The sequence below is a fragment of the Cicer arietinum genome, chromosome 4, assembly GCF_000331145.2.
Source record: "Cicer arietinum cultivar CDC Frontier isolate Library 1 chromosome 4, Cicar.CDCFrontier_v2.0, whole genome shotgun sequence".
Taxonomy (NCBI): domain Eukaryota; kingdom Viridiplantae; phylum Streptophyta; class Magnoliopsida; order Fabales; family Fabaceae; genus Cicer; species Cicer arietinum.
This window is the reverse complement of record NC_021163.2, coordinates 18,790,778-18,808,142: the sequence shown is the minus strand read 5'-3', so window position 1 is coordinate 18,808,142 and position 17,365 is coordinate 18,790,778. Positions and strand designations below refer to the sequence as shown.

The window sequence follows — 17,365 nt, the reverse complement described above, 5'->3', positions numbered from 1 at the left end:
GCTCTTCTTCTTGATTGTTTTCCTCCGTTCTTTGGAATGCTATCCAGCAACGCCGTTTCGTCAATTACCTCAATCCCAAACCCTAAGCAATTAGGTTTAGGATTGGGATTAGGTTTGGGAATAGCAAGGACGCAATCTTTGGGCACAAGAGCAGATTCGAGTTCCTCCAAGAGGCGTTTCTTCTGGCCTTCCAGTTCGTTAGGGTCTTGCTGAGCGAGGGCAATCTTGTCATTTCCAGCGGCGTCTTCAAGAACGGGGTGTTCTTGAGAATTTGAAATAGCAACTTCCGCCATCACTTTACTGCGCAAAACCGAAAAGCTCCAAATTTTGTTGGAGTACTTTATATGCTTTCACTCTTCTAATTATTTCCAGGGGTTTTAGTTTATAGTTGCATGCTAATTCAGTTTGCTTCCGATTTTATAGTTCTAGTTTCGGCTCTAATGGGCCGTAATCCAACTACAAACTCCATTGGCCCATGTTTGTTCATCCCATAAATTCGAGTTTGAAAATAAAAGTTACAAATTATAACTTTAAATTAATTCTACAATAAAAGTCGATTCTAAACAGACACACTCAAACATATTAGAATCAATTTTAATAATTTAGAATCACTTTTGACTCTCTAAAGAAATGAATTCAAACATACACTTTGAATATTTTAATGACATAACGAGTCTGATCTAAACTCTCGTTGAGTAACAAAAGTAATTAAGTGTTTGTGTATAAGTTACTTTTATAATAAAAAAATACCGCCCTCTTTGATTAACTATATTAAGTGTTTGTGTATAGGATACTCTTATAATAAAAGCAAAATCAAATTATTTGTAAGTTGTTTTCATAAACTATCTTATCGAGAAAATAAGAAAAACAATTTATAAGTATGTGATAAGTTGTCATCATAAGCCCTCACAAATAGTCTTACAAGTAATTATAAGAGACAAACTTAAATAAGTCAATCCAAATTGACCTTTAGTTGGTTAAACTTATCTAAATTTAAAAGGAAAATATTGATGTTTGGTCTCCACAAAATACACTCTAAATCATGGATGAGAGAATAAAGATGAGTCATATAGTAGATCAATATAGTAGTTCAATGTGATTGAAGTTTATGGAGACACTATGTGAAGGCCTTGGAGTGCCAAAGAGAGCAACTAATGCGTTTTTCTACCATAAAATAGAAAAATGATATAAAATTAATCTAGTTAGTGGAAAATTCATTAGTTGTATAATCCAAAGACAGCAACTAATGTGTTTTTCTACCATAAAATAGAAAAATAATATAAAATATAAAATTTATAAGTAGGTTTGATGAGTACATAAACATTTTGATCTTTAAAATTATAAGGAACAACAGTTTATTTGTTAAGCAGTAATTGTGTGCGCTAAATTAAAGAAGATTAACCAATTTAATTCTTCTTTTATCAAATTTAGGGTCATAATTGAAATTTTTTAATGCAACATTATCAATAAACCATAAATTAAAGAACATTAACCAATTTAATTATTCTTTTATCAAATTTAGAGTCATAATTGGATTTTTTTTAATGGGACATTATCAATAGACTACTCAAGCCATCATGCATATCATTCACTAATTTTGTAAAATGTGTCCCTAAATGAATATTTTGTTAGAAAGACAAATCCGTATGACATTCCTTTAATTTAAAAATCTAAATTAACATTTAGCAAATTTAAGACACTAAACTAACTATTTAATCCAAACTGACGTTCCTTTAATTTACGGACTAACTTGATAAATGTAAAAATGTTTAAGGACTATTTTATATTTCTTTAGTTTAAGGACTAAATTAGATAAATCAGTTAGTAGACCAAATTATGATTTACTCATTTGCTTAAACGGCTCAACATGATAAATCTAAAAAGTTTTTTCAGTTGTATGCACTATGCACTTTGTTCTTGCCTGTTTTACGTCAAATAATATAAAAAACTTAGGTCTTGCCTGTTTCCTCCCATTGTTTGCTTTCTTTGTATGCCTAAGTTGTGTTGATAACATTATGCTATCAGTATATGTTTAATAGAAACTTTACATTATTGACCAAAAAATAGTTGAAAATAATCTTACAAGTATTTCACACTGTTCAAATACATTCTAAACGGGAATACGGTTTAGCATGAAAAATTACTTTAAAAAAAATCGAAACAAACTATAATCATTTTTAACAGAAAATAATTTCAATTTTATTTAAGACTAAAGTAATTTATGAAAGCTCTAAAAATGACTATTCTAACACAACCTTATGTCTTTTCAACCGGAACAAACAAGCAGAAAAAGGTCAATCATAATAAATTCTTTAAATATAGAAGTGCGATTACCTACACAACACAGCATAAGAAGTCGACCCTATAAAATGTTTAAACTTAAGACTCGAGCATACTATCTTGTCACGACATGTGTTCCTCTAATCCAAGTAGATTGACACGGCAAAGTAAGAAATTTACAAGAAGGAACCATAACAAAAAAATAGAAAAGAACAGACACAACAAAGTCGAACAAATATAGGTCTTTCAATCCAAGTATCAGCTCAGTCAAGAAACAAATAAAGAATATGGGGGGATTAACGTTGGGTGACAAACAACATTTACCAAACAAATATCCACCACGCAACCCAAAACCCATTGTTGCAGTATGGCCCTATAATTGTCTGCACTGAAGTGCAATACCAGAAATACACGGAATTTAACAATGTCATAAAACCAGCCAATTCAATCCTACACATCCAATCTCAAACAAAAATAAAAATATATTTTATATATATTATTATTTGCAGTTTTTTTTTATGATATCTGACTCAAACTGTGCAGAAGATGCAGAAACCCAAGAGAAGTTTTTTAACTTCAAGTTTCTGGTGCAGGGGCAGGAGGAGCCTTCAGAAGTGGTTGGAGCGCTTTAACAACAATGCTCATATTAGGCCTAAACTCAGCTTCATACTGCACACACAGTGCTGCAACAGCTGCAAGCTGCATAGTCAACAATATTCATTATTACCACCGACCTCAGAATAGAAGATCCAAGGACCATGAGTCATTCATTACATATGTGTGCGCGTAAAGGGAGGCGGAGAGAAAAAATAGTTACCTTAGCAACTCCTTTTGGGGGATATTCTCCCTTTAGTTTTGGGTCCACGCATTGTTTCACTTTATCTTCACTTAATCTTGGGGTAGCCTACAAAAATATATATCTATCAATGAAATATCTACAGCAGGCCACCATTCGTAAATAGTTGAAATAAGGGAGATGAGGCGTGAGTTTAAGCATGTAAACTGACCCATGTGACTAGACTTTGCTGTCCTCGAGGCATGGTATGATCAACTGGTTTTCTACCTGTAAGGAGCTCAAGAAGAACAACGCCAAAGCTGTAGACATCACTTTTTTGAGTCAACTGCCCAGTCATGGCATATCTGCAAAGTTTGGCAACAAAACATAAGCTAAGAACCAATAAACAAAATAAAATCTAATTCGGTTTTCATAAAGATTTTTGTAAAACTGTATGCCTCAGTAACTGGATCATAGAGCATATATACCAAAGCGACGTATAAACTAATATCAACTATAAACAAAAAATATGATTGTTCAACCACATGTTTAGATAGATTGGTAGGATATACTTTTTGGGAACATCAGAAGCACAAACATACAGGCTTACATAACTGAGAGTAAAGAACATACTTCCTACGGTATTTTGAATACAGAAAGCCAGATAGAAAAGAGGTACTGTTTTGTATTTCATATTTATCAATTTCATTTCCGTTGATGTTTAGGCCAAGCACGAAGACAACAGGGAAAAGGAACAATAACAAGACCACATCAGAAGGCACTAATAGTACTACTACTATAAGACCAAAGCCTCATTTGCTTTTCATGACAATAACATACCAGTCAACAGTCACTGCTTTATGGCCAAGTTCAGAAAATTCTAAATCCAACAGTCACTGCTTAATTATAACAGAAAATATTACACATTTAAACTGAATTAACATGTATTGAGTCCAAGAGAAGTTGGGAAGGGAAATATCGCTTATTTAATAGACCTATAATACAAATGACTAAAGGTCAAATGCTATTTAATAGACCTAAGGAATATAATATGAATTGCAGCTGTATGTAAAAAGATAAGACACACAGGCAGCACTAAACAGTCTAAAGCACTTACAAAAGATTTCTTTAGAAAATACAAGATACCTTCGTAGTTATACACATGACAGTGACTCATTTATGAATTCTAAGGGGAAAAAAAATATAGATATAGAAATAAAAAAGCTATAAGCTTAGGGAATCTTACTCTGGAGCATGATACCCAAAAGTTCCCAATACACGGGTAGAATGAAGGCGTGCAGCCATGTCAGGGGCCTGATTAGAAAGATTAAAATCAGCTATCTTTGCCCTGTAATCTTCAAAGATAAGCACATTACTTGATCTGATATCCCTGTGTATGATTGATGGTTGAAATTTCTCATGTAAAAATTCTAATCCCCTAGCTGCATCAACTGCAATTCTAACACGCTGCATCCAGTTAAGAGTTGGCCCGGGTTGTGCCCCTTGAACTCCCTTTCTACCTGCAATGGAAATACCACCAAAATCATCAATGGAACTTCTTATACGAAATCTAAGTAAAGAAAAGATATGAAGCTACATACCGTGCAAAATGTCATGAAGAGAGCCCATAGTTGCAAACTCATACGCAAGTACACGAAGATTTCCTTCAACACAGTATCCATGCAGCTCAACAAAATTTTCGTTCTTCAATCTTGAGACCATGGAAACCTGAAATAGGGAATACTAAATGAGAAGGCTAATAAACTGAAAATAAAACATACGGGAACCAACACACTTCCAGTGTATTTAAACTAAAATAGTTTGTTTAGCTGATAGCAGAAAAATGCCTGGGTCAGAAACTCATTATTTGATTCCGGTTCAGAAGAAACATCAAGCTTTTTCACAGCCACAGCTTTTCCATTGTTTAATGTTGCAAAATACACCCTCCCATAGGACCCTTCACCAATCAATGCCTTCGATCCGAAGTTGTCAGTTTTTTCCTTCAGCTCATCTAGGGATATTGCTGGAACTTCGATAGGTGGCGGTGCCTTTTGTGTTTCAGGTTTGACAGGAGCTGACATCCTTGAGCCTTTTGGGTTGCCTACAGCAAATAAATATGAAACGTGAGGAATCTTTATCACGAAAAGACCCAACCCATATCTGATATGCCGAAATATGAGGACAGTGAAATTTTGAATTCATGATAATTGAAGTATTTATTATAAGAAAAAAAATAACATTTTACATATATGAGATGAAATAAAATCTAAATGTTCAATTGACCAGCTTGAAGAGATATAAAGAAGACGTAACGACATATGAAAATTAAAAGCATCAGAACTAACAGTTCTCTTGATACCAGTGTTGTCAAATAGCGGCGCGATGGCGTTATAGCATAGCGGAATTTGAACAAAATGGTATTGTTTTGCAACAGTACAAAATGTAGTCAAATAGTGGCTATAGAGATGCTATATCACTTTAGCTTAGTGGAATTCGAACAAACTACTATTTTCTGTGATCTGCAATTGAGAACATTGCTTGGTACTATTTGTTGTCTATTTCTAATTTTTTCTCAAGTAATAGACCTACAGCGCGGAGTAACAACACCATGGATTAAACTAAGGAACTCACCATCTCCATAACTCCTTGGGCTTTTAAGGTGTTCGTTTTCATTTGATGGGTAAGACTCTTCCACCTGACAAGTGCAGCATAGCCAGCGACGCATCCTTGTTCTCTTCCTCAAATGTAGGTCGTCTTTGTAAGTTGAGTTTTCAAGTCGAACAAAGTAATCGGGAGGAGTAGCATGTGCCTACATAACGTCACAAAACGACACATAAATATACAAAATATGACGTCATTCGAAAATCAAATGATATAGAAATTACTTAAACAAGTATAATTAACATATCTCAGTTATAAATGTCCATTTTCAAGATAAAAAAATGGTAAACAATTATGGCGTCATAGCCGTCATTCGATCATTTTTTTAATTAAAGTTCCTTATTAATGATGAATATATCCACAAGCGCCAAAACCATAATTAAAAAACATAAATTTGAGATGCATGCGCCGCAAAATTCATGCAAAATTCTAGAAGAATTAAATATAGGCGGGCAAAAAATAGAGTGTAATATTGACACCCTACATTTTTGCTTATCGCCTTTACCTCACCTCGAAGCAGCGGGCTTATAAGGTAAGTCGTCCTATTCTTCTTATAATCAGCTTGAAGGGTAGCTTAGACAAAGACACCCCCTTGGGATAATATCATATTTTCTTATAAACATTTTCTAATTATGAATGCAATCCATCCCAGATTTACAACACATGAAATGGTTAATTGCTGAATTATAAAACTTTGGAGGGAATTTCCACTAAAGGATCATATAACGGGGGATGTTAAATAAACAAATAAATAAACTTATAAAATGAATAAGGTAAAAAAATCCTTGATGGAACTAATTGATTCAACAATTAATTATAATTATTATAATGGCTATCATCGAATAGAGAACTACGAAACAGCATTCCCATGCAAAATTGGGTGAAAGAAAAAAATTGAAGAAAATGAAATCTTACCAGATGACCAGGACGATGGTGAAAGTCTCTGCGTTCCATTTAAGAGATAAATGAAAAACAAATTAAACACGAATCCAATAAAAATTAAAAAGTCGAAATCGGATTCGGTAAAAAATGAAGAACACCGAAAGAAGCCCAAAAATTGAAGAGGCAAACAAAGCAAAGGAAAAAGAAAGAAAAAGGAAAGAAAGAAATAATAGAAATGAGAGACAGGTAGCAGCATAACCAAAATTAGAAGCGAAATTAGAGGTAAAAAATAATGAGAAATAGAAATTAGTACCTTGCACACTAGGGTTTCGTTGTTCTGTTGTGTTGCGTTGTAATTGTATTGTATGCAAGAGAGAGATAGAGAGAGAGAAAGAGAGAGAGAGAGTTTAGCCAAGCCAAGCCAGGTGTTATATGCTATTTTCTTATTTTCGGCTTTATTTCGTCCAGACAGACAAGACAACAAGCTACGCGGCTAACACCCTTTCCTTCCAAATATAATCATTTTTTTATTTTATTTTTAACTATATTAATTTTTATTATACGTAACTGATGGTTATTTATTATCTTTTTGAAAGCTAGTAATAGCGATGATAATAATAGATATGTTTTTTTTGTGTGTGCTTAAAAATGAATGAAATGTTTTTTAGGATTAGTTTAGTTGTCTTTATAAGAAAGGAAAGGAAAGAGAGGGCGGTGTGTGATGATGATTGTTAAGATAATGGGAGAAGGTATCATCACTCTGTATGTGTGGTGTGACCAATTATTATTCCTTCTTTGGAATTGGTCTTTGGGACCCTTCCCTATGGCTTGGCCTTTTTTTTTTTTTCTTCCCTTTCACTTGACCAGACTGCTTCTAATTTCTATTCCCCCACTTTCTTAGGATCATTTACCATACATAACTTCATAGGTTTGGTACTCTCTATTTCACATTGTTAGAAAATCAGTTTTATATTACATGGCATAAAATGTTGGTGTTGTCCTGTAGCTGTTTTTTCTGTTTATCAATAATATATGTTTACTTTTAGTGAAAAAAAAAATAATCAAGACCGGTCAAGGTATAAAAATAGTTGATGTGAATTTTAACATGAAGTCTTATAAAATTTACAGTAGTATTTTAGTAAGATTACTAAAGTTTTATTTATTTTTTTCATTTTAGAATATAAAACTATTTATTAAAGTAATATAATTGATTTTATAGAATATTTCTTTTTTAATTAATATTTAGTTAATTTATTTAGTATTTATTGGTATAATATTAATTTTAGATGAAATTTTATTAATTTTAATTTAAAAGATGTTAGAATGAGATTCTGGAAATAATAATTGTGTGGATTAAATTTTAAATTATTCTCTTTGTATACTGTTAGTGTGTGATTCTATCATGTATGAAGAAATATTCCTTGATAACAATTTATTTAAAATTTTGAAAATATTATGCATAACTCGTGTTTGTAAGAAAATATATATCACGAATATGTTCAAATTAGGTTTATTATTATATTTAGTAAAAAGATCATTGTTGTATTATTGTTTGATTATTAGCAACTACAACCTCATCATTTGTATATCCCTTATATTGCTATTTAATATATAATATTGCTTAGTACATATTGTGATAATTTGAGTTACTTTATAAAAATATGTAAATAAATATGGTGATATGTTTTTAGATGATATGTGTAAGTATTATGAATGCTTGGGCAGCAGCATATAAATTTTGAAAACAGTTGTTGTTTTGTGTCTTTATCGAAGTAGGGACAATATAAAGATATGACAAATCAATATTTCGCTATTGTGGTCGAATCATCTAGAGTTGACATGATTTAAGTTTTCTTTTCTTTTTTGGTAATTTATAGAGTATTTAAGTTTAAGTTTTCTTTTTTGTTAAGATGACATGATTTTAAGTATTATTCAATTAATACAAATATATGCTTGCGGAAATTAAATGTTGTTTTTTTCAAAAAGAAAAAACATATGAATTGAATGTAGTTCTATTTTTATGGCGTTGTTACTATTTTTGTGGTTGCATTTATGGTCTCGTTACTATACTTTTGTATTGAGACAAGGGTTTTAACATATATATTTAGGCACCCGTTAAATATGCTAGCTACTACCGGTGTTCCAAGCATGTTAAATAAATGAAAACTTTTTATGCATTAATTTATTAAATCATCAATATTATTTTTTATAATTAAATATTTTTCACAATATCATTCTTATGGCTATGGTTTATAAATTTTAAAGATTTAAATTACTTTTGGAAATTATTAAAGTTTCTACAAGAAAATTATAACTCTTATTTATAACAAAATGTTGTAAACTTAATTTAAAATCACAACTATTGTAATAGTAAGAAGAAAGATAAACAATAATTACAAAATTTTGTAAAGTTAATATTTTTTGGATCATCAAAATTATTTATATAAAAATTTATCATGTTTTAATTATTTAATTGTGACAATTTCATTGAAGAGTACTGAAACCTATATTTTTTTTCATGGGTATCCAAAAAATTACCTATTAGTATATATAAATGGAGTTTTTATGCAACGCTTGTAAGAAAAATATAATATAGTACTTATGAATTAACTTTTAAAAAATTATATTATTTATAATATTTAAATGTATTATATATTTTTGAAATGAAATGTAGTGTATTTAGTATAATATATACTTTTTAAGTGATATTTAGTGTATTTAGTATAACATTTATAGCTTTCACTTTTTAAAAAGTCTAAAATAAATTATAAATGCTTCATGAGTAGTGAAATAATTAACATAGAATATTACTTTCTTTAGTCTTATTTTACAAAAGACAATTAAATTATAATTATATCTAATAAAAATTAATATAGTTGATCCATGTTATATGAACCAGATACATTAAAACTATGGAAATGAAAAAAAAAATTCATTTAATACCAAAACAAAACCATAAAAGTGAACGTCACAATAAATTAGAAAATGTCTGGTGAGTCATGGCCAACGAGGCTATAGCAATATGGTTGTCGTTGCTCCACTTTTAAAGAGGCCATAGACCAACTTACATTTCAAGTAGACTTTTTCGTATTTACAAGATATAGGAGAATTAAACCGCCCAATAAGAATTGAAGTAATAAACAATTAGAGAAAAATACACTTCACCCCGCTTTTATTTTTTTAAAGAAAAATAAAAAAATTTATTTTATCCACCTCTTCGATTTGTGTTTTAAAAAATTTAAAAGCTATATTTTTCAAATGAATTATAACTATTTTGCTTGGGTTGACATATGAAAAAAAAAGAAGTTAGTTTGTGGGTTGACCCACAAAAATTGATCCTTAAAACACAAGAAATACCAATGTTAAAAGAAAAACATTGTGGCTTTTACAATAAATAAATAAATAACAATGCCAATAAAAATATATTGAACAATCACTCTCTTAATGGGTTAGACAGAGCGAGTCAAGCCGTCTCGGATCTTGCACAAAATATTGGAGTAATTGAAAAGCGACAAATATTAACTAAAATATTATAATTGAAATTTTTAAAAATTATATAGTTTTTTTTAGAGTTTCACACAATTCATACATAATAAACAAGTTGTAAAATTTAGAATTTCAATTATCACAAGTTTTACAATTTTCACATGTCACACAATTTTCACAAGTCACTCGATTCATACAAGTTTTTAGAACTTTACACAATTTAATCAAATAAAATATATCTATTTTACGATTTTCTTCTTGAAAAATGCATTAAGTTTCTTATTTAAACATTGTACCACTCATAAAAAAATACACATATTAATTAAAATAATTTATAATTAAAAAATAGTATCACACTCAGTGGCGGAGTTTGCACAAAATATCGGGAGAGCTGGGGAGCGACAAGTATTAACTAAAATAATATAATTAAAATTCTTAAACGTTATATAGTTTTTTTTTTTTATAGTTTCACACAATTCATACATAACAAGTTGCAAAAGTTAGAATTTCAATTATAACAAGTTTTACAAGTCACACAATTTTCACAAGTCTCCCAATTCATACAAGTTTTTAAAACATCGCACAATTCAATCAAATAAAATATATTCATTTTACGATTTTCATTTTACCATTTCCTAATCCACACAGAGATTTGTCACTTATCGAATAAATATATATTCTCACTCCTATAATCGTCATGAGATTCATAGTTAATAATCTGAGTCGCGAATCTAGTTTAACTCGAATGCTCGACTTTACCCCTCAAGGTATCAACTATTCCTCAAAGTGTACTTTGTCTAACCAAGGTAGTATTTACTCCATAACATTTAGTGTCCCTTAACTTCAATACAAGTCTTTTTCGTTGACATCTAAGTACCAAATGCTATTCAAAATGGAATCCATGTCTTCTCTATAATTCCATGGTGTTCACACCCCTTTGGCAGTTATCAAACTTCATCTAGTCTCATCTTGAAATCTACCAGGCGAACATCTAATACTCTTCTTAAAAAGTTCTCCACTTAGATCTTTACATGAAATCGCTTATTAGTCTAACTTTAATCCATCCATACCCATCATCTTCGAGATATCATCAACAACATAGCATCTGTGTCCTTGGAACCACTTCATAAATCTCATGTCGTCATGATTTGCCTCAATCCTACTTGACAATTAATCATTTCGAAGATCTTTTCCACTTCTTTAATTCACTTATCAGCTTTTTTTGGGCTCTCCTCACCCTTGAACTTTGGAGGATTGTAACGACGAAAATCTTCCAATTCCCGTGACTCAGCAGCACGGATCTCTATTTTCCTCTTCTCCAGATCTCGCAGAGTCTTTGCAGTAGTATGTGCAACAACATAAGCAACCATATTATTCATAGCTTCACCCATTTGATCATCCCCATTGACGTTGACTCTTGCAGCGTCATCCCTTCTTGGAGGCATTGTTTCCTCAAAACCAACATCAAGAAAAAATCTCAACACCCCTTAGAATAATTCCAAAAATAACTTCTGACTACATCAATACATAACAACTACACCAGACCTGACAACTCCGACAACTTATCCCGACGCATGATCAGATAACAACTCCCTACCTACAGGTTGACCTACAATCTAAACCAAATCTCTGATACCACAATGTAACACCCCGATTTTTAACAGCGCAAATGTATTTTTTTTCTTTCTTAAAAACAAATTCATAAAATAAAGAAATAAGGAAATAAATACTTTTGGATAAAATATTTAAGTCGTAACACAACGAAAAAAGTCAACAATATTTACAAACAGCAAAAATAGTTTTTGAAACAAAAATTCAAAGTATTTAAATAGCAAAATACACTAGGGCTATGAGACATATCAGACATAGCTAATACCACTGAGGTATTCTCGGCAGACACTTGCATAAAGCACTGCCCCAAGAATATCTACTTTCCCCACGTCACATCAAAAAGTGGAACATGGACCCATCAAAAGAAAAGTCATCAGACAGTTTAATCCTAGATACAATCTTCCAAAATGAAATAAATACAACCACAAAAGAAAGATATATAGTCCCTATACAACCATCTAATCTGATCATGCTACAAACACTATAAAACCCGGGTGATCTCCAAAGTACTAACCGGTAGGACGATCCTGATTCTTATTTGAGGGCAAACTCCAGATTTCCACAATAATTATAAAGGGTCACCAACCGAAATTAACAAATATCACATAACATTTAAATTTCAAATGCACAAAATAACCTTTCAACTTAGCATACTCCTTGAAAGGGTTTTCATATGTCAAACATGCATAAACAATGTTGAAAAATGAAGTTTGACAAACTGCACTGTCATAGCCGAATACAATTGAGAAAATGCATATTTTCAATTTTAAAACGGCTCTGAATCAATCAACACTTCAAACATTAATATTATCAATTATGAACACATAATTAAGACCAAATTAATCTCCACAAATTCACACCTCAATCACACATCGAATATTCATAACATCAATTATGAACACATGATTACATCAAAACTTAATCAACCCAACTTCACACCTCAAAGCAATTACGGCAAATCACAACAACAACCGAATATGTATATACAATCATCATAGTATAACAAACATGACTCATGTGTCAAGCACTCTAATGCACTGCGTATATGCCAAAATGCATGATTCCGGAATTCCAAACCAAAACCCTCCTCGAATGGCGTAAATCATAATTGTACAGACTTTCACTGACCAATATTAATTACCAAGGTGCAATCTCTCATAGATCAACACGATTTACTAGCGTGCAGTCGCTCACAGACCAGCACGACATACACGAGTGCAGTCGCTCACAGACCAACACGATTTTCTAGAGTGCAATCGCTCACATATCAGCACATTCTAGAGTGCAATCACTCACAGATCAGCACTAATTACCAAGGTGCAATCTCTCACAGATCAACACGATTTACTAGCGTGCAGTCGCTCACAGACCAGCACTACATACAAGAGTGCAGTCGCTCACATACCAATACGATTTTCTAGAGTGCAATCGCTCACAGATCAGCACATTCTAGAGTGCAATCTCTCACAGATCAGCACGATTTACTAGCGTGCAGTCACTCACAGACCAACACGACATACAAGAGTGCAGTCGTTCACAAACCAACACGATTTTCTAGAGTGCAATCGCTCACAGATCAGCACGACGCGACAATCCCCGCAAGGATAAGATGAACCAACAATTCACATGGCATCATCTTGTGGCCCATCACGGTCACCACTATCACCATGGCCCCATCGCGATCACCATGTACTATGAAAAGCATGAGCGTACTCTGACTCTTTTCACCACAAGCATTAAGTAAATACAACTATTAAAAGATTCCCCATTTTTAATACTCATTTAACACTAATGATTTTTCAAATACAACACAAAACAAACTCAAACATATTTATTCACACCAATTTAAATTTCCACAACCACATATAAATCACATCTCCAAATCCCATCCACACATAAATTGAATTAAATTCATTTTCCACCAAGTCACACATAAATTTCTTCTAAAAAAATCATAATATTAATTATGAACACATCAATTTCACCAAACAAGAATCACCAAAATTTCCAAACATTAATCACTCATATTCAATCTCCAAAATTTTCAACCATAAATCACTACAACAACATTAATATATCAGAGTTCTCTCTCACCGCTAACTCGGTGCCAACGGTCTCGATTCCTTTTCGAGACTCAAGGAGCTAACTACATAAACATGAATATTTATAACAATTTATTCACAATAAAACTAACCTAAACACAACAAAATTCCCAAAATTAAATCTTTCTCACACACCAAATTTTTAAAACCAAATAATCTATATTATTTAATTAAAACTAAATAAAATAAATATTGTTCAAATATCACATACACACATTCGACTATTAAAACACCGAAATTTTTTAGTTAATAAAATATTCTACACTTTTTTCCTTTTTAAAACTCAGTTCAAGAGTAATTAAAATAGTAACATTTAAACTCTAACCATTTTTAATTTCAATCTATCTTTTTGCTCAAACTCTTTAACTTAGTTAAAATTTGAACTTTTTCACAACTCTAAATTTTTTTATAAACTTTCAATTTCAGTTCAAACTCATTTATTTAAAAATAACTCATTACGTAACTCAAACACATCAAATTTAATTACCACCAATTTACACCAACAACAATCAATTCAATTCCACAACACACATATAACACTTCAATTAAATTTCAACAATTCAAACATAACTCACCCAATTTCATTACCTATAAACCACCAAATTTCATCAATTCATTTTCCACAAAATCCGCAAATAAATAACATCTCAAAAATTTATAATAATAATTATGAAGATATAAATCACATCAAATATGGATCACCACAAACCACACCTCAAATTTAAATTCCACTAAATCACACATAATCGCATTAAATTCATTTTCTACAAATTCACACATCAAATACATCAATTTTCTTTTTCACAAAATCACAAATAATGTCCTAAATACAAACTAAAAGTTTGGAAGGAGCTCTTTAGCTTTTACAACCGTTTTCGTTACCCCACCCACACACACACACACAGTGCACATCTCTTCTCAAACTACTTTTTCAAAAAAATATTCATTCTCGCCGCAACTCAATTGACAGATGAGTTTCTTAGCAACAAGTGACATTTAAAAAAAACTGTCTGATATTAAATTTTTCGTAACATAATTAAATTATTCTCCGACAAATAATCTTAATCGGGTCTCAAAATATATATTAAAATATATATAAATATTAAACATATTATTAACTCTAATAAAATATATTTTTAATATTTAATTCCCAAAATAAAATTCAATTGGACTAAATGCCTAAACAATTTAACACAAAAATTCTTAAAATCGCATAAATTAAAATTTAAAAAATTTAAGGTCTTACAATGTGAATGGAGTATTTATGCAACGCTTGTAAGAAAAATATAATATAGTATTTATGATTTAACTTATAAAAAATTATATTATTTAAATGTAGTGTATTTAGTATAATATATACTTTTTAAGTGAGATTTAGTGTATTTAGTATAACATTTATAGCTTTTAATTTTAAAAAAGTCTAAAATAAATTATAAATGCTTCATGAAATAAATAACATAAAATATTTTTTTTTATTTTTTTTATAAAAGATAATTAAATTATAATTTTATCAAAAAAAAATTAATATAAATGATCGATGTTATATGAACCAGATACACTAAAACTACGGAAAGGGAAAAAAATTCATTTAATACCAAAACAAAACCATAAAAGTGAATGTCACAAAATAAATTATAAAATGTCTAATGAGTCGTGGCCAATGAGGCTATGGCAATATGGTTGTCGTTGCTCCACCTTTTGTTGACCTTGGTTCACATTTTTGAATTAATTACATCCTCAAAACTTTAGAGAAACACAGGTTCAAGCTTCATCCTTGGCGAAGGACATGGTATAGGGTAGGGGAAGATGGGTTGGGTGGAGGGGGGTGGGAATGAGTGTGTGAATAATTGAGGGGAAGTGGTGCTAGAGGGAGAGGGGGTGAGAAGAGACAGTGGGAGGATGCATTAGCAAAAGGTTCGCAACGCAACAGACATAAAAGACTAAATATTAAGACTTTCGAATGATAGTTATATCATGATGATGAGACAACAAAATCAAGAGTCAGACCAACCGGATAAATAAAATCTTTTTGGTCCTTGTGGCTTTTACAATAAATAAATAACACTGCTAAGAAAAATTGATTGAACAATCTACTCCTTTAATGGATTAGACAGAGCGGTTAGACGGACAGAACAAGTCAAGGAATCGGTCGTGTGAGTAACCTAATTCATCTATATATTTTGCAAGTTGACTTGGCATGTTTAATATTATGCTTTTTCGACCCTTAATTGCTTCGTGATATCTTCATCTCTTGAATTAGTCCACCATGCTTCAACTACAAGTGTTTATGGTGTAAAAATCAAACTACATTGGATCGCATTAATAATTTGATTCAATTATTGAAAATCACTTTTAAATCAAATTTAGTATAATTCTAAACCGATTTTAAATTAATTTATAAATATAAACTAGTTTAATATTTTGAACAAATTTTTAATTAAAATCAATTTCAAAGTAGTTATTTGAAAAAAGAACTTTAAAATTCTTTTGATAAAAAAATATTAATTTTTTTGAGAAAAAAATGTAAAAAATTTCTCAATATAAAAATTTTCGAAAAAATAATTTCAAAATTCCTTTTTCAAGAAAAATAAATATAAAAAATTTCCCGATAAAAGAAATTCAAAATTTTTTTTATTTAATTTTTTTTTTTAAAAAGTCAAATATTTTTCATAATAATATGTTTTTCTCAAAAGATTTTTACGAACAAAATAATTGCTTTTTTTTTAAAAAAAGTTCGATATTTTCTACGAGAAAAATAAATTTCAAAAATTTTATAAAAAAAAATCTTAATTAAAGTTAAATAAAATTTAAAATTATTAAACTAAATTTTAAATTAAATTTAGTTAACTAAATTGTTTTAAATATATTGTTCAATTCATGAATAAGTTAAATGATTTGATTTTTTGTATACAATTCAATCCAATTTATCAATATAGTTCAATTAATTATATTTTTGCACACCCCTAAATGCAATCGACTCTTAAATCAGCCCTACGCTCTTTAGAGCCACCACATCACCCTAAGCCACTTGTCGTCCACCCTCACCCACAACTATTGGCTCCCATGTTCAAAATCAACATCTATTATCCTTAACCATAGTTATGTTGCCTCATTATTAGTGTGTTTGGGTGTGTGTTACACTTTTCTTCTCATGTCCCTATGTAAACTAACCAAAAATTTCAGCAACTTGCGCATCAACGATGACAACATCATTATCGAGCACATGGTTTGGGACACATCAACTAAAGTGGCTTTTGAACGAGACCTACCGGCTTAGGGGCAGTTTCTACTAAAATGGGTGTACCCGGGTTTCGATCTCTAAATGGATCTGCTATAGCTACTCGATCTCGATCAAATGGCTTTGGATCTGTCTCTACATCTGGAATATCTGTAACAGGATATGGAACTCAATATCGATCTGAAATTGGAAGGGGTGCTCCATAGCTTCAACTGATACTGCTTATAGCCAACATCAGCTATGGATCACGCCCATCATCATAAGGGCTTCTCGAAGACTGAATCTCGCTCTACCTCCATTCTAGGAGAGGTAAGAAAGTCTTGGAGGCGA

The 17,365-nt window shown here is 31.0% G+C and overlaps 2 protein-coding genes across 4 annotated transcripts in view; both read right to left on the bottom strand.

Annotated features, from left to right (window-relative positions):
* The window catches only part of LOC101494466 (uncharacterized), a 4,249-nt gene extending 3,847 nt beyond the window's left edge, over positions 1 to 402 (bottom strand). The window contains exon 1 of the mRNA XM_004497422.3: positions 3 to 402. Within this exon, the coding sequence (XP_004497479.1) occupies positions 3 to 293 (291 nt within the window). The 5' untranslated portion in view covers positions 294 to 402. The remainder of the gene's footprint in view (positions 1 to 2) is intronic.
* A 2,105-nt stretch (positions 403 to 2,507) lies between these two features.
* Positions 2,508 to 7,081, bottom strand: LOC101494063 (PTI1-like tyrosine-protein kinase 3). Of its 3 annotated transcripts, XM_004497334.4 has the most exons (9): positions 6,912 to 7,081; positions 6,632 to 6,659; positions 5,687 to 5,864; positions 4,903 to 5,156; positions 4,657 to 4,783; positions 4,302 to 4,575; positions 3,288 to 3,420; positions 3,098 to 3,184; positions 2,508 to 2,979 (listed from the first exon to the last, which is right to left on the bottom strand). In XM_004497334.4, exons 3-9 carry the CDS (start codon positions 5,778 to 5,780, stop codon positions 2,857 to 2,859), a joined length of 1,092 nt encoding a protein of 363 aa, XP_004497391.1. In that variant the 5' UTR covers positions 5,781 to 5,864; positions 6,632 to 6,659; positions 6,912 to 7,081; the 3' UTR covers positions 2,508 to 2,856. The 3 variants fall into 3 exon arrangements, with proteins under 3 accessions (XP_004497391.1, XP_004497392.1, XP_073223231.1); XM_004497335.4 differs by lacking the exon at positions 6,632 to 6,659 and having other exon boundaries at positions 6,912 to 7,070; XM_073367130.1 differs by lacking the exon at positions 6,912 to 7,081 and having other exon boundaries at positions 6,632 to 6,850.
* Between the last annotated feature and the right edge of the window lie 10,284 nt (positions 7,082 to 17,365).